The sequence below is a fragment of the Neoarius graeffei genome, chromosome 13 (assembly GCF_027579695.1).
Source record: "Neoarius graeffei isolate fNeoGra1 chromosome 13, fNeoGra1.pri, whole genome shotgun sequence".
Lineage (NCBI taxonomy): Eukaryota > Metazoa > Chordata > Actinopteri > Siluriformes > Ariidae > Neoarius > Neoarius graeffei.
This window is the reverse complement of record NC_083581.1, coordinates 44,878,200-44,903,939: the sequence shown is the minus strand read 5'-3', so window position 1 is coordinate 44,903,939 and position 25,740 is coordinate 44,878,200. Positions and strand designations below refer to the sequence as shown.

Genomic DNA, 25,740 nt, shown 5'->3' with positions numbered 1-25,740 from the left:
ATCTTGGAATTTTGTGAAGGAAAAACTGAAATTGTTGTAAACATTTTCCATAAAATGTGTTTGCATATAATCCCACATTATTTTTTAAAAATAGCAGGGGGTTCTGCTAAGAAAACAAAATGGTCAGCAAAGCAATACATTACAGGCATTTAGCACACACTCTTATCCAGAGTGTCGTAAAACGAGACCCTGACATACCCACAGCAGCGGGCAGCCTGGAGAGCAGTTAGGGGTTATGTGCCTTGCTCAAGGACACTTCAGCCATTCTTGCTGGTCTAGGGAATTGAACCTGTGACCTTTTGGTCCCAAAGCTGCTTTTCTAAACTTTAGGCCATGGCTATGACCAACGCTAATAGAGTGTTGTGATTGGTCAACATGCGTTAATTCCACTGGAAGTCAGCATCATTCGCTAGTACTCATTAAGACGCACTTTATTATATGAGTAGGCTGCATATATAAATTTGGGGATGGTGTTGGTATTTGAGGGCAGGTGCAAGTTTTGGAGGGCAGGGTATGGCACCCTGATAAACTAAACTGGCTAGAACACTGGATAGTAGCAAGCTAGCAGGGTAGTTTATGTTTAGCCAGTCCTGTGATGACCCTTTGATGTAATGTTAACCACCTGATTCATTTTTAATCCCTTATTTTACCTAACTATTAGCTAGCTAGCTGTTTTCCTTTAGTGTTTCGAATTATCTTTAATCAAGTTACAAAAATGTTCATATATTAAAAAATATGAAAGTATACTTTGTGAATTCATGAGTCATGACACAATGTTTCATGTTTCTTAAAATGGCAGTCAGTATGGAATGTTAACGCTAGGTGTAATTTTCTCTGTTGTGTGTTCTTTTCTTTTAATTTAACAACATATCTGAGGAAAATGTTGCTATTCCCAATGGTTCTGTCTCATTTCCAGTTTCAGTCTGAATTTATAAAGGATTTAACTACCACATGCTACCTAGCTCAGTCTGTAGCTAGTTTAGGCTAAGTGTCTGTTTCCTAGCAACAGTCAGTACGTTTACATGCACATCCAAATCGAGCTGCTGTCGGTAATCGAGCAAAGGGTCCCAGCAGGGGTGCTAGAGAAATCCAATCCTACATGCACATAAGGAAATCGAGCTATTGTGTGAGGTACATTGTGCACCCGAGCCACAGGTGGCGCTACACGCCCCATCGTGTTGGTACACTTCCGGTTGTCATCATGAAGAAGAGCTATTCAAGAGTGTAAACAAAGTTATCAGTTCCGTGTTCTCCATTGCGCGTTTTTCTCCCGTCCATGAATTTTAATATATTCAACTCCTTAAGCTGAATGAGCATGAACTCTGTCTCCTCATTGCTCCAGAAGTGCACGTTTCTGCTCGCCATTTTCTTTTCTTCGTTTGTTCCTCCTGACCTCTTCTGCTGCTTGCTACTACTGTTATCATGCCGACCGAGGCTGTTGTGTTTCCCGCTTGTGGTCTCGTCACTCGTCACTTCCGGAAGGGGCAGTGCTGAAGTAAGTAGCTCGACTACGTAGCTCGATAGGGTTTACATGCACTAAGTAGCTCGGCAAAAATCGCATAATCTAGGTCGTGTAGCTCGATTACGAGAAATCAAGTTCAGTTCAATTTCAGCCTAGCTAAGGTGTATCCATGGCATTTAGAACTTCGATTTCAGTCGAGCAACGGCAGAAATTTGATTTTCTCTATGTGCATGTAAACGCACTCAGTGTCCTCATAACCTTAACCAGCATAATGTGTCTGTTGAATTCAGACCTATTAATCCTATTAAGTTTGTGTCATGTGTGTGTGTAGGAGATCGCCACGCACCTGGAGAAGGACTCTGAGAGACATGCCGTGGTTCAGGAGGCTATTGACACCATGCAGAGGGTCGCCTGGCACATCAACGATATGAAGAGGAAACACGAGAACACCGTCAGACTGCAGGTAACACACACACACACACACACACACAAACTGTGGCTTATTAACATCAAGAGACGAAACCAGAGGCTGGTGAGGGAACACCTGTTTGTAGCTGCTGTAATGGAAGCAAGAATATGAACTTTAGTGATGTGAATAAAACACTTGGGGATGTGAAATTTGTGGTAAAAATTGTCACACACACACACACACCCCTCTCTGTCTGTCTCCCTCCTTCTCCATCAGGAGATCCAGAGTTTGTTGACGAGCTGGCAGGGTCCTGATCTGATTGGTTACGGTGAGCTGGTTTTGGAGGGAACGTTCCGGGTCCAGAGGGTCAAGAATGAGAGAACACTCTTCCTCTTTGACAAACTCCTCCTCATTACCAAGAAACGAGAGGAGACCTATGCCTACAAAGCACACATACTGGTAAGACACACACACACACACACTTCTGTATATTTTAGATGTAGATCTTGAATGATTGTAACTGATGTTATGTCTGTCTCTTTGCAGTGCTGTAATCTGATGCTGGTTGAGGTCATTCCTAAGGAGCCGCTGAGCTTCAGTGTGTTCCACTATAAGAACCCCAAACTGCAGCACACTGTGCAGGTACGGTACACACACACACACACACACACACACACACACACAATGGAATGTCGTGCCTTAGGGAGGTGTTTTGATGGATGGCCCTTGAACTTTGGCCCAGTAACACCACACCCTGTACACAGGAGCCCCAACATGCCTGTGGGTGTGTGTGCGCGTGCAAAAACCAACCCCAAGGTCAGCTCTATTACAGCTGGTCTGCAGGTTGCAACTTGACAGCTTAAAATATCACTGTGAGTGTGAACTCTGTCACACTACAAAACTGATATGAGCATGGCTTTAAATTTGTCATTATGAAATGTTTATTACAAGTTTGTAAAAAACATCTGGTTTTGGTTGCCTTGCTGGGTGTGTTCCATTTGCAGGCCAACTCCAGGTCATGGAGTTATTTTTGTGTCAGAAATCACTGATTCCTTAATTTTCAGTAATTTTATGAATTACACACAAACACACACACACACAATTCTTAGATTTGTAAATGTGACCTAAACTAACATAATCGAGTGTATCATATGACAATTACAAATCTCGGTACATAGTTATATTAAAGTTTATCGCACATCCCTAAGCAATAAATGAATGTTAATTTGAAAGTAAAATGCATTAATTTTTTATTTAGTTATTCGTTTTAATTAATTAAATTTTGACTTAAGTTTTTAACTCATAACTATATAAATTAGTAATTTTATTTGTCAATAATTATAACAATGATTTTTACATAATTATATTATAATTAACAATTAATTTAAACTTTTAACTTTTTTTTAAAAAATTATATTTATGTTGTCTTAGCACTGAATTTCTTCATTCATTCCTTGTATGTCAAATATAATATATGGAGTAAGGTCACTTTTTTTATATTACATACTGTACATATCCAAGATAAATTATTCTGAAGGTTTATATGAATGCCATTTACCTTCTGTTTGTAGGCCAAGTCTCAACAGGACAAGCGAACATGGATCCAGCACCTGAAGAGGCTCATTCTCGAAAACCATCCGGCAAAAATCCCAGCCAAGGTCAGGAAACACAACACACAATTGCAGTTCAAAGTAGGAAGACATTTGCAGGACTAACTAACAGCTTTATTCCTAAACTCTCAAACATTAGCTAGCATGATAATAGCTCTATTTAAACACACTAGCTCAGTGCTAATAACTAGCTGTTACAAAACAAATAAAAACGGCTGTTAGAGTGGTGCTTGAAAGTTTGTGAACTCTTTAGAATTTTCTATATTTCTGCATAAATATGACCTAAAACATCATCAGATTTTCACACAAGTCCTCAAGATAGATAAAGAGTACCCAGTTAAACAAATGAAACAAAAAATATTATACTTGGCAATTTATTTATTGAAGAAAATGTTCCAATATTACATATCTGTGAGTGGCAAAAGAATGTGAACCTTTGCTTTAAGTATCTGGTATGACCCCCTTGTGCAGCAATAACTGCACCTAAACATTTCCCGTAACTGTTGATCAGTCCTGCACACCGGCTTGGAGGAATTTTACCCCATTCCTCTGTGCAGAACAGCTTCAACTCTGGGATGTTGGTGGGTTTCCTCACATGAACTGCTCGCTTCAGGTCCTTCCACAACATTTCGATTGGATTAAGGTCAGGACTTTGACTTGGCCATTCCAAAACATTAACTTTATTCTTCTTTAACCATTCTTTGGTAGAACAACTTGTGTGCTTAGGGTCGTTGTCTTGCTGCATGACCCACCTTCTCTTGAGATTCAGTTCATGGACAGATGTCCTGACATTTTCCTTTAGAATTTGCTGGTATAATTCAGAATTCATTGTTCCATCAATGATGGCAAGCCATCCTGGCCCAGATGCAGCAAAACAGGCCCAAACCATGATACTACCACCACCATGTTTCACAGATGGGATAAGGTTCTTATGCTGGAATGCAGCATTTTCCTTTCTCCAAACAGAATGCTTCTCATTTAAACCATAAAGTTCTATTTTTGTCTCGTCCATCCACAAAACATTTTTCCAATAGCCTTCTGGCTTGTCCAAGTGATCTTTAGCAAACTGCAGACGAGCAGCAATGTTCTTTTTGGAGAGCAGTGCCTTTCTCCTTGCAACCCTGCCATGCACACCATTGTTGTTCAGTGTTCTCCTGATGGTGGACTCATGAACATTAACATTAGCCAATGTGAGAGAGGCCTTCAGTTGCTTAGAAGTTACCCTGGGGTTCTTTGTGACCTCGTCGACTATTACACGCCTTGCTCTTGGAGTGATCTTTGTTGGTCGACCACTCCTGGGGAGGGTAACAATGGTCTTGAATTTCCTCCATTTGTACACATTCTGTCTGACTGTGGATTGATGGAGTCCAAACTCTTTAGAGATGGTTTTGTAACCTTTTCCAGCCTGATGAGCATCAACAACACTTTCTCTGAGGTCCTCAGAAATCTCCTTTGTCCGTGTCATGATACACTTCCACAAACATGTGTTGTGAAGATCAGACTTTGATAGATCCCTGTTCTTTAAATAAAACAGGGTGCCCACTCACACCTGATTGTCATCCCATTGATTGAAAACACCTGACTCTAATTTCACCTTCAAATTAACTGCTAATCCTAGAGCAGGGGTCACCAAACTACGGCCCACGGGCCGACTCCGGCCCGCCACCCCCCTTTGACCGACCCCCCAGCCCCTCTGCCCCCCACCACTTGAACCGGCCCAATGAGGCAATCCCCAAAAGTGGTTATGGCCTTTTTTTTTTTTTAATTGCTTTTTGGCAAATAATAACATGTCTGCATCTTGTATTTTGTTGATTTTATCAATTAAAATTGATATTTAGTTATAAAATGAACTATTCATATTTTCCGAATTTTCGTCATATGCTCGCGATCAAGCAGTGACAGGCAGCGCATGCGCAGAGAACTGTCAGTGTTCAGGACAGCAAAATGGCTAGCGGTCAGCGAAAAGCTGACAGAGAGTGCAGAGTTTTTAAAGAACAGTGGACCACCGATTATTTTTTCGTTCAGTGTAAGGACCGTGCAGTTTGTCTTGTATGTAAAGAAAGTGTGTCGGTTTTCAAAGAATATAATCTGCGTCGTCACTACGAAACCCGCCACAAAGAGTATGCTAGTTTGCGAGGGCAAACAAGAGAAGACAGGATTCGGAGGATGAAATGCGGACTGGCTGCACAACAGAATGTATTCCTTCACCAAACCCAGATCAACCAGGCTGCTGTCCGAGCTAGCTATAAGGTAGCTCACCTACTAGCTACCCATGGAAAGCTGTTTACTGATGGGGACTTTGTTAAAGTATGCATGCTTGCTGTGGCCGAGGAGGTGTGTCCCGACAAGGAGTACAAATCAACAAGTACAAATCCAGCTCACCTACATATACTACTGATTTTGATTCCCATTATTCTGTATTATGCTTTAGTTTTGACCTGTAAATGGCCTACTGCTCATTTCATTTTCACCTTGACCTAAAAAATGTTTACTGAACATGCTCAAATGGATAGGCATAAGAGCTGGCTAGTTGATCTATTGCTCATATTATTATAATTTCACTGTTTTTTAAAAATGTATTTATTTTCTAGGCCTATTTATTTGACCTTTAAGTGCTGCACACAATTATTAATATTATTAATAATATCAACAGGCCTACCTACAATTTATAATTTTCCACTCGCCTTTGCCAGTGTCAATCACCTCAACTAGGCAGATGTTTCTTACCTTGACAGCTTTGATGTTATTTTTATTAGAAAATAAATAAATGGAATATCTGTGGTATTTCAAATTAAAACAAAGTGTGAAGACTCAATTACTACTTTTGCAAACCACTAGTAAAGATAAACAAATATGTGCCAGGAATCAAGTGTTGATATAGTAGTGTGGATATAGTAGTGTTGATATAGTAGTGTGGGTATAGTAGTGGGGATATAGTAGTGTGGATATAGTAGTGGGGATGGCTGTGCCAGGCTAGTAATCTCTACTACACAATGAGGCCTGCTGGTAGTCATATTTGTCTGGGTCATACAATTCTATGTTATATAGCTGACCTGACCCCGGCCCCCCATCACAGTCAGGAACGACAATGTGGCCCCCAGAGAGAAAAGTTTGGTGACCCCTGTCCTAGAGGGTCACATACTTTTGCCACTCACACATTTGTAATATTGGATCATTTTCCTCAATAAATAAATGACCAAGTATAATATTTTTGTCTCATTTGTTTAACTGGGTTCTCTTTATCTACTTTTAGGACTTGTGTGAAAATCTGATGATGTTTTAGGTCATATTTATGCAGAAATATAGAAAATTCTAAAGGGTTCACAAACTTTCAAGCACCACTGTATAAACACTAAGTCTGTGTATCAACAGATAGATTACAGATTAAGTTCTTGAAGCTGTATGATTCTAAAAATATAGCTTGTACTTTCACAAGTATTTGATTTATTGAGAAATGTAGCAAATAAAAAGAAAGGAACTTTCTTAAGTAAGTAAAAGTCAAAACTTAAGTACAAGAACAATATAATTGTACTTTGTTACTTTTTACCTCCTTTTCACCATGATTTGATGTAATAACACATTTAACTTACCACTTTTGCTGGTATTTCAACTATATTTAACAATATAAAATGATAATTATTTTTGTCTTGTATCAGGCATTCAAAAATCGACCTACATTCAAGCCAAGAGTTGAGCAGTTAAAGACCTTGTGCAAGGACAGTAGCATTCAGGCAGCCCTGGGACTTAAACACATAACCTTCCAGTCATTAGTTCAGAACCTTACTGTAATTTGTCGAGAATTTGGGCAAAGGTGTCATTAACATGGTATTGGTGCAGATCTTTTCACTTCTCACTGCTCACCCAGTTGATGTGACCTGATTCCTGAAATAAATTTAGGGCTTCAAAGGAAGCTTTTCTAAATGAAGTTGTCCCCTGATGTAAATGATGTCCTCTAAAACTTAAAAAAAAAAGTACATCATGCCCTCAAAACCACATCACAGGGGCCAGTTTCCAGGCTACAGACTAATCTTAGCATTAGACCAATGAGTATTTTTAACAGAGAAACACTTTGACCCTGGATATGGGAAGAAATCAAAAGTAACCGGATGTTATGCCTTTCTGCAGGCCAAGCAGGCCATTCTGGAAATGGATGTGCGTAAGTATAACCTTGAATATTCCTACTATTGTAATATTTCTGTAGTTGTACCTGTATCGTTACTTTTCTGGCACCAGTGCTATAGACAAACTTCAGAAAACTGACCTTCCATTGGGGTTCCTTTGGTCAAAATTGTAATTGGATGTTCATAAATTTGGATGGATTCTTTTTTTAGTGTAATGTTTGTTCACCTTGAATCCCTGTAGACCAGTGTAGCCCTGAGGGCCAGAACAGAATTAACCTGAAGGAAGGTCCTTCCCCCAGAAGAACACGCAGGAAGACAGGTATGATTCACAGGAAGTTGAATAACCAGCTTTCTTTCCATTATACTCTAAATTACTTTTATCCTTTACCTCTTTTCCCAGAACCCTTGTCCAAACTCCTCAAAAACAAACATGCAAGTAAGTAGGACTCCAAATGTGAAACATGTAAAGCTTATGAATGACCTTAATAATGGTATCTTGGCATCTGATATGTTTTTAAGGTAATTCTATGTTCTAATTTTTTTTAACAGTATCCAGTCCAGATATACAGAAGGTATGTTCTTTTTTTGAAATGCACATAAAACCATATAACTCAAGCAATTGGCAAAAAGTATAATAAAATTATCAAAATGAAGCAAGGAAAGTAATTCATTATCTTTTTTTCTGGATCCCTTATAGCGAAGCAGTTTTGGAGCAACCCTTCTGTCTCCTGTAGTCCATCTCGGCACCATTGGTCGATCTCGCAGCCTTGTCAGCCAATCACAGGAATCACTAGACCCTGGTGACCATGGTGACCACAGTGACCTTGACGAAGGGTTACATCCACAAGATGCTGATGACGAAGATGACAGTGGACTGGTGAGTCCTACTTTGACCTGTAACCTTCAACCCTCAAAACTGGTGGATTATATGTAGCTTCAGTATCTTAAAAAAATATAGTGTTCATAAAGAGTAAATATAGCTTGTTTATAATTTACCTCCTAAGTGATCTGGACCAATTGTCTAAAAAGTAATATTCTAATTTTAAATGTGATGTTGTAGGATGATCAATGGCTTTGAAATCCCCACCCCCTTTTTTTTGGAAGGTGTTACTAGAAATCCAGCCCTAACCTTGTGTAAAATCTTGTGGACGTTTAGGGTTCTGTAGGTAAGCTACGTGTCCCTGGAAAGAGTAGCAGGAAAAGGCTAAATGCCCAGGTGTCAGTGGACAGCATCGACCAGTGGAAGAACCACAGCCTTGACCATATTGATCTACAGGTGACATAAATGCAACCAAGAACCACACAAAATAAAAAATCATGCTAAAAACATACTAATCTCTGGTTCTTCTTTCCCAGACAGCCAAAGAGTCTCTGCAGAAAGAGACGGTGCACGCACCCATCTTACGGGTGACCTGTCCTCCTGAAACACGGGCAGGTGATCACTTTTCCCAGTTGCTGGGCACAAGCAGTGGACATTCTGTCCCGAACATATGGGCAGACCACAGAGTGCGTCGTGCCATGTTCCCTACTCGTCAAAAGACTGTCCAAATCGATGATGATGAAGACATTTATCAGATGTTTGTGCCCACTGAGAACAATGCAAGTGGGCATGATGCAGAAAGCGATCATGACACAGTTGATGATCGTCCTGGACGACCGTGTAGCTGGCATGTTGAACAGGCACAGTCGGCACAGTTAGACCTCCCAGCCAGCAGAGGTAAAGTGTTACGCAGGGCAAGTAGTGTTGGAGAACAACAAAGCGAGCGACAAAGTCCTACAAAGAGGGCTATCCTAAAAGAGGAAGTGCACAATAATACAGAGTCGTCAAGTAACGAGATATCTGGATCTTCCTCAGCAGAACAGCTAACGATTGATGATATTGAGAATGTTTATGATAATATTAGCTATGAAGAACTGCAGGCTATGGGACTGATTCGGAAGGATCTGGAGGTTAATCAGTCCTCTTCAGAGGTCAAACCAGTTGTACCTCCACAAATCTTAGTTTCTCCAGTTGAAATGGAGAGTTCATCTGAAAGCAACAGGTCCTCAGGCCAAGAGGGGGCACCATTTGAATCTGCCAATGTGCAGACACCAGAGGAAGAAGAAAATGTCTATGATACCATTGTGTTCCGTGAACTGCCACCTTCTGTCACTGAGACAGGAAGAGGAAATAAACAAGCAGCTCAACAGGATAATGCACAATCACCCAAAACAGATTTGACAGTTAACCAGAACATAGGAACTGTTTCTGATGAAAGCCCAAATCTGGATTACAGCAAAGTAGCAAATCGACCCCTTCCTGATATTCCCACTGTTTCAGTTACTGATATGGATATACCTTTAACTTTGGATAAACCTTCTGAGCAGTCCATAGCTGATCAAGTGTCGGACCAAGTTGACGAGATCTGGAATGATCTGGAAAACTACATCCGTAATAATGAGAAGAAAGCAGACAAGCTTCCTGCTGCATTCCCTGTCAATAGACCAGAATCACCACAAAAGTGTGATTCTCAGGGTAAAATTGAAAGTTCTTCAGATAAATTACACAGCTCTCCAACAAAGGCAGTCAAATCTCAGCCGAAATCACAAGAATCCCAAGACAAGACACGAAAATCACATCAGTCTCCCAGCAAAAAATGTAATTCTGGACGCAAAGCTAATGACTCTCATGTCAAAACAGATGGTGCTAAGAAGGTCAGGAAAAGCACCTCATCACCCAGTTCTCCAGCCTTCCACCCCATTCCAACTTTCAAATTCCCAGTGCTTAGTGTTCCCAAACTTGTGCGAGAGCCTACATTTGAGATAGATGAGCCTGAATCCCCTCCTTCTACGCCTCCTGCTACACCTTGTGTTCCACAAGTCTCGAGCGCTCTTCCACAAGTCTCAAGCGCTCTTCCACAAGTCTCGAGCACTCTTCCACAAGTCTCGAGCGCTCTTCCACAAGTCTCGACCTCTCTTCCACAAGTCTCGACCTCTCTTCCACAAGTCTCAACCCCTGTACCACAAGTCTCTACCTCTCTTCCACAAGTCTCGAGCCCTGTACCACAAGTCTCAACCTCTCTTCCACAAGTCTCGAGCCCTGCACCACAAGTCTCAATCTCTCTTCCACAAGTCTCGAGCCCTGCACCACAAGTCTCAACCTCTCTTCCACAAGTCTCGAGCCCTGCACCACAAGTCTCGACCTCTCTTCCACAAATTTCAAGCACTGTCAGCCACACCCAAGTCTCAAGCCCTGTTACCCAAGTCTCAAGCCCTGTTACCCACGTCCAAGTCTCCAGGTCTATTCCTGAAATCCAAGTTTCCAGCCCTGAACCCCCGCCAGGCACAGTCAAGAGCATACGGAATAAACTAGCCAGGCTTAGCAGTGGAAGCTTTCGCATGGATGATGAGGACCCTCCTACACAGAAAGATCCCGAGCTACAAGCACTATTTACTGGTTTGGACCCTTCATTCCTTCCTCTGGCATCCTCTGGTCTTCTCCTGAGTGGAGACGCTGGAGACCAGCTGCTGGAATTGGGGGAAAAAGGTAGAAATAGAGTTTTCCTCATGGCCAGACAGTACAGCCAGAAGATCAAGAAGGCTAATCAGCTGTTGAAGATGAAGAGCATGGACCACGAGCCCAGCTGTGCAAGACTCAGGACCAACAAGTCAAAAGATTTAGCAGCCATTCTGGAGGAGAAGAAGCAAGGCGGAGCAGCCATAGGTGAGCTATCAGGATGTGTTTGGGTATTCATCTTGTGCTTGTGTACTTTTTTATGTTGTGTCTTTATTAACCTTTATTTTTTTATTTTGGTATTTATTTTATGTATTTATTAACGAACAATTAAAGCTATAAGAATAAACTAAAATTAAAGCTTCCATCCCAGTTTGTCACTTACTTCAGTGGCATACAGTGTTTTTCCCTGAATCTCTCTCTCTTTCTCTCTCTCCTGCCTTCTTGGATCTTCCCAGGAGCAAGAATAGCTGAGTATTCCCAGTTGTACGAGCAGGTGATGTTTAAGGAACCTTCTACTACTACTCCAGTGCTGAAATCTTCAGCCAGTGTTTCAGGACCTCATCCATTTTCCTCACGCTCAGGATTGGCTTCCTCCCCATCCCTGCCTGAGAGCGCCTTCCCAGAGACTGACTGGTTAAACTGCACCTACAGCAATGGCGAACTTGCTGGGTTTGTATCCTGGCCTGCTGAAGTCGGAGGGTGCTCTTCAACCCCTCAGCGAAAATTGTCCTCAGCAATGTCTGTCCCTGCCTTGAAGGACGTTCCGCCACCTCCAAGCACTCCATCCAATCAGCGGTGGAGTGCTTGTGTGACTTCAACCAGCAAAGACGACTCTGAACACATTTACAGCACGTTGGGGCAGCAGAGTTTTAAAACTCCACCCTATAGCCGCTGTCAGTCCTCATCCTCATTGGTTGAGCAGCAGCAAGAAAAAGAGAACAGCAGGAGTATGAATAATCTGGGACACACCAGTCATCCAGGGAGGGTGACGATTGCAGAACATGGTCTTGGGCCTCGGCAACATAGCCTACCTGAGTATCCTGCTCAAACAACCTCAGACCTTTCCCAATCATGTGACGTCACACTAAGGGACTCACAGCAAGTGCTGGTGCTGAACAGACAGTCAAATCTGAATGCAGTCAGCGCTACACAGAACTATTTGGCCAACTTTAAAGACAACGGTGAAGATGATGATGATTATGTTGAAATTCGCTCCGAGGATGAGAGTGATGGCATGGAAAAGGGTTGTACAGCAAGTCCAAATTCAGCTCTGCACAGCTACATCTGGAATGACCCAAATGAGAGTCAGCAAGCACTCAATCAGCCCAAAATTGTCCAGTCGCTGCGAGAGAAGTTCCAGTGTCTTGGTTCCAGCAGCTTTGCATAACACAGGCATAACTACCAATGTGCACTTGATTGCAAAAATAAAGGCAATTACAACTTACCACATGGAACATGTTACACAATGTAAAGCACATTTATGGATTACAGGATTATGACAACAAAATGATGACTACGCAGTTAAGTTAAATGTTTCGCGTCACAGCTTCGGGGAATCTACACTATATGCACTATCACAAATCATGCAAATATGACACTTTGTATTTTTCATTCATATAATGACTCATGATGCACTAAACATGACTTTCCATTTTGCCATGGGTATTGTTTCAGTTAAAACTTTTACTATTTAAATTCCTTTTTTTAAAACACGGTATTAATTTTGGCTTGAACTCACATGATTGGGCTGAGGTTCGGCTCTCAGTCTGAGAGAGTGGACTTTTAAGTGTTAAAGATTTTCCATCAGATTTCATCGTTGAGGTTTTATGGCTCCCTTGTCACTTAGACTTATTCCCTTATTTTTTTTATTCTGTAGGTGCTCCAACCTATCCATTGTCAACACTCCAGCATTGCCTTTCTCAAGCCATTACTTACCAACCATTTTGCTAACAATTCCACTGCAAAGCTTTTAAAGTAGCATCTGAAGAATTTTAATGTGTTGATCCAACTTAACCATGTGCAGATTTTATGTGAATGTAACCAGTGATACGCAAACGATATAATAGTGTCCATTTGTAATTGATCAGGTTGCCTCTGCAATTGCTACATAATGAAAATTAGGTTAATATCCACTGTTACTGGTTATGTCTGCATGATCATTTGTTCTCAGAGGCCAAATATTCATAAAAATACACATATATTTTACTAGGAATCAATAAGAGTCAATATATATTGTATATAAGTCATAGATATATTTTAGATAGTTTGAAAAAGGAGTCCTAGCCATGCTTGCCATTGGTTGGATAAAGGGTTGGGTTTTTTTTTTCCTTGATACGTTTCCGTTTGCCTCAGATTTATACAACTACAGAGATGACTACTGCAGTAAGCAACAAAAATGGATTTAGGATTGTAAACAATAAGTCATAATTTTAGGCTAAGTTTTAATCATTACTGAGAGGGCCAGGTTAGCCACAGGTTATTTACAGGCTCACAGTAAGATCAGATGTATATTTCCTTTAGGCTTTTTGGTTTAGTAAAAAATTGTCCACACTCACTCGCTCTCACTACTGTAGAACACCACACCAGATTTATCACGAGTTAAACTACATTAACAAAAAAAAAATCACTGGTTCATCACGTCATTTGTCACTTAGTTGACACATTTAGAATCTCAGAATATTCCAGATTTTTATTTATTTATTTGCTTTCATTACTGTTTTGTCAAGATTCCAAGTCTAACGTAGTGATATTTATTAAATATCTACTGTTGGTAGTTTGCAGTGATTCGGTTTAAGTTGTTTACTGTGACTGTTAATTCTTTTCCCCATGAGCACTGAGCAAGAATATTGCCATATTGGAACAAATAAATGATTAAAAATCAGTTGTTATTATCAGTGTAAATGTACCAAATTAACTAAAAATATGAAGAATAAGTTCCATGTTTTTTTTTCTCCATTTGTACATGTTTCTTGTTTCATGGGGGACTGTTATCATTCATTCATCTGGTTTGCACTTTTTTATTTTTTAGCATTTTTTTTTTTATTTGTTAAGGTGTAAATTTTAGGATATGTAATTACATGTTGCCATAGATTTGCTCTGTCTTAATTTTAAATTAAATGTACTGTACTTTTGTTTTTATAAAACTGCCTAATTGTAACTGCTCAAGGAAACTGATGCATCAGAGGCAATAAAGAAATGTTCAGTTCAAACATGTTTGTGGTCATCATGCATTTCCATTTCTTTAAGAAGAATTTTCTTGTAAATATTTTGAGAACCGTACAGTGCCTTGAAAAAGTATTCATACCCCTTGAACTTTTCACATTTTTCCACCTTACAACCACGAACTTAAGTTTTTTATTGAGATTTTATGTGATAGACCAACACAGAGTAGCACATAATTGTGAAGTGAAACGAAAATGATAAATGGTCTTCAAAATTTTAAACAAATAAAAATCTGAAAAATGTGGTGTGCATTAGTATTCAGCCCCCTGTACTCTGATACCTCTAAATACAATCCGGTGCAATCAATTGCCTTCAGAAGTCATCTAATTAGTTAATAGAGTCCTACTGTGTGTAATTTACTCTCAGCATAAATACACTTGTTCTGTGAAGGTCTCAGTGGTTTGTTAGAGAACACTGAAGAACAAACAGCATCATGAAGACCAAAGAACTCACCAGATAGGTCAGGGATAAAGTTCTGGAGAAGTTTAAAGCAGGGTTAGGTTATAAAAAAAATCCCAAACTCTGAACATCTCAAGAAGCACTGTTCAATCCATCATTCAAAAATGGAAAAAGTATGGCACAACTGCAAATCTACCAAGACATGGCCGTCCACCTAAACTGACAGAGCAAGCAAGGAGAGCACTGGTCAGAGAAGCAGCCAAGAGGCCCATGATCACTCTGGAGGAGCTGCAGAAATCCACAGCTCAGGTGGGAGAATCTGTGCACAGGACAACTATAAGTCGTACACTCCACAAATCTGGCCTTTTTGGAAGAGTGGCAAGAAGAAAGCCATTGTTGAAAAACGGGCATAAGAAGCCATGTAGGGGACACAGCAAACATGTGGAAGAAGGTGCTTTGGTCAGATGAGACCAAAGTTGAACTTTTTGGCCTAAATGCAAAGTGCTATGTGTGGCGGAAAACTAACACTGCTCATCACCCTGCACACACCATCCCCACTGTGAAACATGGTGGTGGCAGCATCATGCTATGGGGATGCTTTTCTTCAGCAGGGACAGGGAAGCTGGTCAGAGTTGATGGGAAGATGGATGGAGCTAAATACAGGGCAATCCTGGAAGAAAACCTGTTGGAGGCTGCAAAAGACTTGAGACTGGGACAGAGATTCACCTTCCAGCAAGACAATGACCCTAAACATACAGCCAGAGCTACAATGGAATGGTTTAGATCAAAGAATATTCATGTGTTAGAATGGCCCAGTCAAAGTCCAGACCTAAATCCCATCGAGCATCTGTGGCAAGACTTGAAAATTGCTGTTCACAGACGCTCTCCATCCAATCTGGCTGAGCTTGAGCTATTTTGCAAAGAAGAATGGGCAAAAATTTCAGTGTCTAGATGTGCAAAGCTGGTAGAGACATACCACAAAAGACTTGCAGCTGTAATTGCAGCAAAAGGCGGCTCTACAAATTATTGACACAGGGGGGCTGAATACTAATGCACACCACATTTTTCAGATTTTTATTTGTTTAAAATTTTGAAGACCATTTATCATTTTCGTTTCACTTCACAATTATGTGCTACTCTGTGTTGGTCTATCACATAAAATCTCAATAAAAAACTTTCAAGTTCGTGGTTGTAAGGTGGAAAAATGTGAAAAAGTTCAAGGGGTATGAATACTTTTGCAAGGCATTGTAGAGTTTAAAGGCACTCATTTCCAGAACTATCTGCAAAAGTAAACATTAAGAAAAGAAAGAAAACACAACTTTATTCATCACACACTTGTGAAATTTCCTCTCTGCATTTAACCCATCTGAAGTAGTGAACACACACATGCACACACGTGAGCAATGAGCACACACACACACATTTGACACTTTCACAGTTTTCTGCACTAATACAGACTCATAAATGCACACATACCTAATGCTTTTGTGATGCACTTGGTAAACTTACAAAGAAAATAAAAAGTTTAAAACATTTTGAAAAGATCTTGTAGAACATCTCTAATTTTAACAAGTAATGAACAAAACCCTTGAAGAAAATTTGTGGTTTGTCATGAGGAATTTCAGCTGAAATAAATGTGCTTCTACAGTCAGACTCAACAACTAGATTAATCTTGTGTCTTGTTTAAACAAAATTGGTGTGGAAAAAAAAAGACATGAAGAACACAGTCAGCAGACTGAATGATGCCACAAATTTTCTAATTGGCAAACTAGTTGCACGTGACAGAGAGAAATTGTGGCAGTACTGGCAAGCTGTATGTTTGTTTAAGTGAAACTGGATTTTTTATTTCTTGAGACAAATAAGGTCACAATACATACTTGAAATATATTCCTCAACCCCAATTCCAAAAACTTGGGACGCTGTGTAAACTAAATAAAAACAGAATGCGATAATTTGCACATCATAGAAATCCTATATTTAATTGAAAATAGTACAAAGACAACATATCAAATGTTGAAACAGACATTTCATTGTTTTTTTAAACCTATATGCTCAATTTGAATTTGATGTCAGCAACACGTTTCAAAAAAGTTGGTACAAGGGCATGTTTACCACTGTGCTGCATCACCTCCACTTTTAACAACACTTTGTAATCAACATTTGGGACTGAGGAGAACAGTTGCTGTAGTTTTGAAAGTGAAATGTTGTCCCATTCTTGCCTGATATATAATTTCAGTTGCTCAATAGTTCAGGGTCTCCTTTGTCATATTTTGCGCTTCATAATGCGCCAAATGTTTTAAATGGGAGACAGGTCTGCACTGCAGGCAGGCCAGTTTAGCACCCGGACTCGGTTACTATGGAGCCATGCAGTTTTAATATGTGCAGAAAGCAGTTTGGCATTGTCTTGCTGAAAGAAGGAAGGCTTTCCCTGAAAAAAAAATTGTCTGGATGGCAGCATATTGCTCTGAAAACTGTATATATCATTCAGCATTAATGATGCCTTCACAGATGTATAAGCTCCCCATGTCATGTGCACTAATGCACCCTCATACCATCACAGACGTTGGCTTTTGAACTGTGCACTGATAACAAGCTGGATGGTCCCTTTCCTCTTTAACCCTGGAGGATGTGGTGTCCATGATTTCTAAAAAGAGTTTCTACTTTTGATTCATCAGACCTTGGGACAATTTTCCACTTTGCCTCAGTCCATTGTAAAAGAGCTCTGGCCCAGAGAAGGTGACAGTATTTCTGGATATTATATATGGTTTTAACTTGCATTTGTGGATGCAGCAATGAACTGTTTTCACAGACGATGGTTTGCTGGTGTTTCTGAGTCCATACAGTGATTTCCACTACAGACACGTGTCTACTTTTAATGCAGTGTCGCCTGAGGGCCTGAAGATCACAGGCATCCAGTGTCAGTTTTCAGCCTTGTCTCTTGCATACAGAGATTTCTCCAGATTCTCTGAATCTTTTAATGATATTATGTACCATAGATGATGTGATCCCCAAATTCTTTGCAATTTACACTGAGGAATGTTATTCTTAAATCGTTGCACTGTTTGCCCACACAGTCTTTCACAGAGCGGTGAACCTCGCTCCATCTTTATTTCTGAGAGACTCAGCTTCTCTGGGATGCTCTTTTTACACCCAGTCATGTTACTGGCCTGTTGCAAATTAACCAATTATTATTATTTTTTTTAGCATTACACAACTTTTTCAGTGTTTTGTTGCCCCTGTCACAACTTTTTTGAAACGTGTTGCTGACATCAAATTCAAAATGAGCATATATTTTTAAAAAAACAATAACATTTCTCAGTTTCAACATTTGGCATGTTGTCTTTATACTATTTTCAATGAATGTGGAGTTTGCATGTTCTCCCCGTGTCCGCGTGGGTTTCCTCCGGGTGCTCCGGTTTCCCCCACAGTCCAAAGACATGCAGGTTAGGTTAACTGGTGACTCTAAATTGACCGTAGGTGTGAGTGTGAGTGTGAATGGTTGTCTGTGTCTATGTGTCAGCCCTGTGATGACCTGGCGACTTGTCCAGGGTGTACCCCGCCTTTCGCCCGTAGTCAGCTGGGATAGGCTCCAGCTTGCCTGTGACCCTGTAGAAAGATAAAGCGGCTAGAGATAATGAGATGAGACATTCTATTTTTATTTACAGTTTACACAGCATCCCAACTTTTTTGGAAATGGAGTTGTATATTGCCTTAGTATTGATTAGAAACTCATCTCATCTCATTATCTCTAGCCGCTTTATCCTGTTCTACAGGGTCGCAGGCAAGCTGGAGCCTATTCCAGCTGACTATGGGAGAAAGGCGGGGTACACCCTGGACAAGTCGCCAGGTCATCACAGGGCTGACACATAGACACAGACAACCGTTCACACTCACACCTACGGTCAATTTAGAGTCACCAGTTAACCTAACCTGCATGTCTTTGGACTGTGGGGGAAACCGGAGCACCCGGAGGAAACCCACGCGGACACGGGGAGAACATGCAAACTCCACACAGAAGGGCCCTCGCCGGCCCCGGGGCTCGAACCCAGGACCTTCTTGCTGTGAGGCGACAGCGCTAACCACTACACCACCGTGCCGCCGGCACTAGACCTGTGGTTTGTTTTTTATTTGTAACCGCTTATCCCATGTGGGGTCGTAGGGGGCAAGCTGGAGCCTATCCCAGCTGACCATGGGCGAGAGGCAGGGTACACCCTGGAGAAGTCGCCAGCTAATCGCAGGGCTGACTCACAAACAACCATTCACACTCACAGTCAATTTAGGGCCACCAATTAACCTAACTTGCATATCTTTGGACTGTGGGAGGAAACCCATGCAGACATGGGGAGAACATGCAAACTCCACACAGAAAGGCCCTCGTCAGCCACTGGGTTCGAACCCAGAACCTTCTTGCTGTGAGGCAACAGTGCTAACCACTACACCACCATGCCGCCCAGACCTGTGGTGACTTCACTTTTTCGAGATGATACCACTGATCTCTGCTTAAAAAACTTGGACAGCTCATTGGCCAGTCAGGTTGAAGTGATTTGGCCACCATATCGCCACGCACATTGGATCGGTACAATCGTATCTCTGCCTAGGAAGCTACACAAAACTGGACATGTTATTCATGTAGCTGTTGAGAAAAAACAAAACAAAAGAAAACTGGACATGTTATTTATAAACACGTGTATAGGCCTATGTGTATTTGTGTCAGTGTGTGAACGGTTGATTTTTGTGGTGTTTATGTTTTAATCATAATGTACAGTATTCAATACATTTTATCATCATGGATACATTCAGGAAGATTACTGCAGATTTACAATAATAATAATAATTCGACCAAATTGAAAAGACATAGACAATACATGCATAACAGAGAAGAAAACAAAGTGTACATTACAACACGACAGAACAATTCTGTCATGTGGGTCAGGGTGCACAAAAATGAAGTCATTTACTGTTGCCGGGAGGCATGTGAACCCACATATACTATTCCATATCAGCAAATAAAGTAAATAAACAAATACAGTCAATTGCACAGAATGAAAAATGAAATGAAACTAATCATGCAAATAATGGATGGAGCAGAGAGTTACATGTAGAGATTACAAATTAACTATTTAGAAACAGATTGATACCAATCTGTAGCTATAGTTACAAAGTATGTGTAATCAATCAATCAATCAATCAATCAATCAATCAATCAATCAATCAATCAATCAATCAATCAATCATCTAATAATAGTAAAATTAAACAAGTCCTAAATTAATTACAATTTACTGCATAGTTATAACAAAACAATAAATTATTCTGACTCCATTTAATAGAAAATATTTCCATACAAATTAATATTTCCAAAACATTAAAAATGTTTGGCATAAATTTCAAGCAAACCTAAATAACATCAGGCAATATCTATTTATAACTATATCAAACAAAAAATAAGATCAATATAACAATTCAATAATATAAAAAAGCCAATGTGTATTAAAGAAAATGAGGTATTAGTGTGAGAACTGAGGAATAATCTATAAGTTATTGAACTCTATCAGGATCGATTCATGTGTGATGTCAGTTATGCGACCAGTAAATACTGTTAAGACATGACTGTGAGAATGAAGTGAAAATGGCAAATAACACAAGAAAATAATCCTGTTTCAACAACTGTCATTAATAGAAAGGAAGAAGAAATATACGAAAGAGAAAGAAACACTGTATCAGAGAAAAACTGAAATAATCTCCGTAAAAATAATTATAGGAGTAAAAGAGCCATTCAAAAAAAATGATCAGAGATTGAATTAGAAAAGAAAAACAAAACAATAACAATGAAGGGGAGTGCTATAAATATTTGTAAGGAATGTGGGTAAAGTTGAGAAAATAAGAGGAGGTAATAAAAGGAATAAAAAGTCAGGCAATACTTTTCCTGGGGCAAATTTGATCGGATATGACAGTTTAACACATAAGCCAAATATACATGATGGGTGTGGTAAAATGGCCACTTAGATGCTTCACTCGTCTGTACAGCACAGATTGGCCAATGAGCTCTCCAGATATTTTTATATAGAGATCAGTGGATGATACATTGTCCATGTTTCCTTTGAAGAGGATTTCATGCCACCTTGAAATGCAAACACGTCTTTTACACACAATTCAGTGATCAAATCATGCCACACCACACCAAAATGCAATAGGTGTCTTTGGCTTGTTTTCTTTTTCAAAAAAAGACATGCTGAAATGCCCCCAGGAAATGAAAATCGCTGTCCAATCACAGTTCTCTAGCTAATGGGGCATGGTTGAGGAAAATGGACTGAGATCGTCACTAACGATCTAATCGATTAGCCGACAGGACAGGCCCATGTTGAGTCTTCTCTTTCTAGGCTGCTGAGCTCTTTCCTCTACAGATCAACCATGTTGGTGGCCTTATTACCATGTGTCTCAGCCATGTCAGCATTCACAGTTTGCCTGATCAGCGCAGTATGACAACATCTATCCTGTCAGCTATTCGATCTCGCGACTACATAAGACCGTTTTCTTCAACCACGCCCTCCATCCTTTTACTAGAGAGTGATTGGACAGTGATTTTCATTTAGCTACTGGTGGCATGATTTCAGTGTGTACTTTCCGAAAAAGAAAATGAGCCGAAGACACCTATTGCGTTTCGGTGTGGTGTGGCGTGGCACGATTTCATCGTTAAATTGTGTGCAATGTATTCCCTTAGCATTGCTTTTCTGGTTATTGATTGAACAAGCTGCAAACCAATGAAATTATTATTTTGATTTTCACTGAGGCATGTCACAGTGAAAAACAATGACTGAAAATGCATTGCATTTCTACATGGCGCCATTTCTGCGTGCTGCTCACTGTAAAACCAGACGTCATGGTGATTGTTTATCCCCGCATCCTAAAGTCGCATTTGCATTTCAAGGTGGCATGAAATCCCCTCCAGTGTTTTCTACAGTCGATGGTTCAGACGAATTAAATATTACAGTATGAGGGAGATAACAAGTGTTTCACCCAACCCACTAGAGGCGCTATCGAGCTGAAGAATCATACCAACAACAAAATGAAGTTCCTTGTATTGAACGGAAATTGTAGTCCATTGTCTGTAAGGGCGTGTGATAAATCTCATCGTTTGACAAAAAATATTCATTATCTAAAACTGAACATACAATTTTAGGGTGTGTTCATATATTGTATTTTATTTACGAGCACGACATTAATGTAAACTCGAATATTATCTCGAACATTCCAGAAGACGCTGCTTCCGGTTAGCCTTTACCCATAATGCAGCGCGGCTCCTCCTTTCTTCTCTCGGATCAACATGTCGGCGCTAGAGGGTCCGTTAAACGTGCTGGGGCAGAGGAGTACCGGCGAGTCCGTGCGGACTCAAAACGGTAATGTTTAACCATGCACAGAAGTTTAAATTATTTAAAGTTACTGAAACTAAAATGTATAAAAAATTAAGGTTTTAGCTTTAAGCTCATTAAGAGATAGTCGTGTGCCGGACTCACGTGCGGTTTCATAGAACCGGGTGCTCAGGCGATGATAAATGTTGGTTAAAAATACGGCGAAGAGATTGTTTTTGTTTGTTTGTTTTTGACGTGTGATAAAGTGGAGTTAAGCTCAGTGTTTGCAGGCTAAACGCCTGTTATATCGCGTAGCGGCTACTTAGCTCGTTTAGTCATATTCATTTGGGCTTTATGCTCAAGTATCGTGAAATATCGCGATGTTTCATTGTCGAGAGGAGAATAAAATGAACACGTCCTCATACAGTAAAGATTTTGTGAGAAGTGTATGTGTGTGTGTGTATGTATGTATGTATATATATATATATATATATATATATATATATATATATGTGTGTATATCACTAATATAAAAAAATAATATACACACGTGTATAAATAAAATATTGTCATATATAAAATCACACTTGTATATCACTAATATATAAATAATATACACGTGTGTATAAATAAAATATTGTTTTATATATATATATATATATATATATATATATATATATATATATACCAAATGACACACACTTTTTTTATATAGATAAACTACTGTTCAAAAGTTTGGGGTCACTTTGAAATGTCCTTATTTTTGAAAGAAAAGCACTGTTCTTTTCAATGAAGATCACTTTAAACTAATCAGAAATCCACTCTATACATTGCTAATGTGGTAAATGACTTTTCTAGCTGCAAATGTCTGGTTTTTGGTGCAATATCTACATAGGTGTATACATAGTTTTACTGATGTCACAGCATTCCGGGGAACGCCCTCCAGCTGCCATCTTGTGGGTCAAACAAAACGGACCATCACCATTACCGGCTACGTTATCTCAGATGAATTGATGAAGTTATATAGTCAGTTTTCTAAAATAAAGATCAATGTCGGCAAAATCAAGCAAACAGAAGTATATAGCTACATTAGACGATATCTCACGACAACGGTATGCAGCCAAACTGGCCTTGATTGGGGGAATTGACCCTACGAAGTGGACAAAGATGCATTTTCAAGTGACTATGCAGGGCTGCCAAAGCCTGAAACTGACTTCATCAAACTTTAAAGGCTGTCTGATATATACAACTTTATATATTCTAGCCAGGGCTTTGAACCAGAATTTTTTTCCTATTGGTTCATTCCGAACAGAAACCGGATTTTAACGTTTCCGGTTTTGGGTTCCACCATTAAATAGATGTTCCCGAACCAGTTAGAACAAAAAAATTTCATTCCCGGAACGGTTAATTACGTTCCCTGTCAGCTGTTTAACAAATGGTTATAAAATTATGTCTCTGTCTCATCCAGCTTAAGCCAAATGTAGGCTAATTCTATTACAACCTTCATTAAATAAGACAAGAAATAATTCAAAACAATTATTATTTCAAATGTTGGCGATTTGGATTCTCAGTATGTCTTCCCATCTACACAAACAGAAAAAGTGCCAAAAATGAAAGAGAATTCGTTTAGTGTGTTACCAAAGGCTAGTCAGGCCCTATAGAGGGCTACCGCATGACGTCACCACGCCGCGAGATTTTTGTTAGGCGCCATATTGGAAGACCAAGTACACATCTATGCAAGTACATACATACATACATACATACATACATACATAAAAAAAAGCTACACCTGAAATGTAGCCAGGGCCGGTTCTGCCCTAATCTGGACCCGGGTGCAACATCGTGCAAACACCCCCCCCAAAAAAAAAAAAAAACAGTCTAAATCAGGACAACCATCACATAACTATAAACATTTTAGATCAACTATTTTAACTAAATGGGCTATAATAAATAAGCCTGCAGGCAGCCACAGCGGGCTGCCTCAGAAAAGTAACCATTCAATGACACAACTGAAAGCCTGCAGCCACGGCGGGCTGCCTTAAAAAGTAACCATTTGTCCTACCTTAAAACTCATTTTGCATTTTCTGCCTCCTTTTTTGTATTTTCGACCCTCTGTTTATTTTCTTTCCTTTTCTGAAAACCCGATTTGTGTCCAGACATTTTGTTCTGCTACCAACGAACTAACTCGTCAGGTCTCGTCTCTCGAGCCTGCGATGATTCCCGTGGGAAGGGCAACAATTGATACATTTTTACAAACAGCCAATAGGGAGGTTGCAACGTTCAGGCTCTTCTTTGCTCACAGACACTCAGTAATGCACTTACTCACTTATTATCACATGGAGACGTGGTAGTAGTCCACCTTCCCGCTCTCTCCATTCAATCAGCGAACGTCACACAGGAAGTGAACCCCAGCGGGTCATAGAAACTTGCGCAGGAGAAGAATGACTTTATTTGTAGGCTACAGAAACTTTGAGGAACGAAATAAAAACCGGTATTAACCGGTTACCATTATTTTTAATAAGCGTTTCTGTTCCGGAACATAAAAAATAATAAAGTTTCTGGTTTCGTTTCTGTTCCATGTGAAATAGAAAAAGTTCCCGGTTTTCGTTCCTTGAACCGGTTCAAAGCCCTGATTCTAGCATTAAATAGACTGTTGAATGTTATGCAACAGGGATGCAAACAGCGCGCCTTTTGGCGGATGCCGCCTTTTTCACGGCTGAATCGCGCAGATCCGATTTTTTGGGGGGGGCATTGGAGTGTCTGATTATAATTTCAAAGTAAATTCTGTATTAAAATTACTAAATAAGCAAATCCGTTACAGTCCATGAAACAGGAAGTATAAGGATGAGAAAAAAACAGTTTAAATCGGAAAGCTGCGCACAGTTGCGCAGCCCGAGCGGTGTGCAGGACTGCGCAAATGTGCGCAGCTTTCCGATTTAAACTGTTTTTTTTTCTCATCCTTATACTTCCTGTTTCATGGACTGTAACGGATTTGCTTATTTAGTAATTTTAATACAGAATTTACTTTGAAATTATAATCAGACACTCCAACGCCCCCCCCCCCCCCCCAAAAAAAATCAGATCTGCACGATTCAGCCATGAAAAAGGCGGCATCTGCCAAAAGGCGCGCTGTTTGCATCCCTGGTTGATTAAACACAAATCAAATCATACAGAATAGACCTAAAATGTTTTTCAAAAATGACCCTTGCGTGAGTGAAGTGACAAGTGTCAAATAGAAACGTGACAAACGAGCGATATTAAGTGTACATTACAATGTAAACCTACACTCAGCGGTTCCAGTTAGGCATTCTCCAGAGATTTACATGATGTTTTGGTTTCCAAAAACAAACTTAAACACAATTGATTGTTTATTTAAACAACTTACCACTTAAAATGATCGGAGCAGACTTTGCTGTGTTTGGAAGGCTGATAATCCTTGCGGTTGATTCTCGCAAGCCATAGATTTCTCCTTTGTATGCTGAGTTTCTTTGTTTGCTCGCCTTTGTGCTCCTGTACAGTGGGAATTCCATAAAAGCTCCGCTTGACGTCATCTGACCTATTACGACAGCCGTGAATACAACAGGTGTGCACCATTGCTAGCTTTAAATAGCCTGCTTGGGTTCTTTTGAAGACTTTGTACTTGTTGCAATGTGTGCTCAGTGACCCGTACGGTA

General features: G+C 40.0%; 2 protein-coding genes across 5 annotated transcripts in view; both read left to right on the top strand.

Moving 5' to 3' along the window:
- Positions 1-14,309, top strand: part of LOC132896758 (pleckstrin homology domain-containing family G member 1) — a 78,187-nt gene extending 63,878 nt beyond the window's left edge. For all 4 annotated transcript variants that reach the window (XM_060937803.1, XM_060937806.1, XM_060937805.1 and 1 more), the window contains exons 7-18: positions 1,794-1,925; positions 2,148-2,330; positions 2,418-2,513; positions 3,443-3,529; positions 7,607-7,637; positions 7,844-7,921; positions 8,003-8,038; positions 8,152-8,174; positions 8,300-8,479; positions 8,759-8,878; positions 8,959-11,305; positions 11,554-14,309. In XM_060937803.1, coding sequence (XP_060793786.1) covers positions 1,794-1,925; positions 2,148-2,330; positions 2,418-2,513; positions 3,443-3,529; positions 7,607-7,637; positions 7,844-7,921; positions 8,003-8,038; positions 8,152-8,174; positions 8,300-8,479; positions 8,759-8,878; positions 8,959-11,305; positions 11,554-12,485 — 4,245 coding nt within the window. In that variant the 3' untranslated portion in view covers positions 12,486-14,309. The remainder of the gene's footprint in view (positions 1-1,793; positions 1,926-2,147; positions 2,331-2,417; positions 2,514-3,442; positions 3,530-7,606; positions 7,638-7,843; positions 7,922-8,002; positions 8,039-8,151; positions 8,175-8,299; positions 8,480-8,758; positions 8,879-8,958; positions 11,306-11,553) is intronic.
- Positions 14,310-22,004: 7,695 nt separating this feature from the next.
- tcp1 (t-complex 1) overlaps positions 22,005-25,740 on the top strand; it is a 28,819-nt gene continuing 25,083 nt past the window's right edge. The window contains exon 1 of the mRNA XM_060937802.1: positions 22,005-22,114. Coding sequence (XP_060793785.1) covers positions 22,042-22,114 — 73 coding nt within the window. The 5' untranslated portion in view covers positions 22,005-22,041. The remainder of the gene's footprint in view (positions 22,115-25,740) is intronic.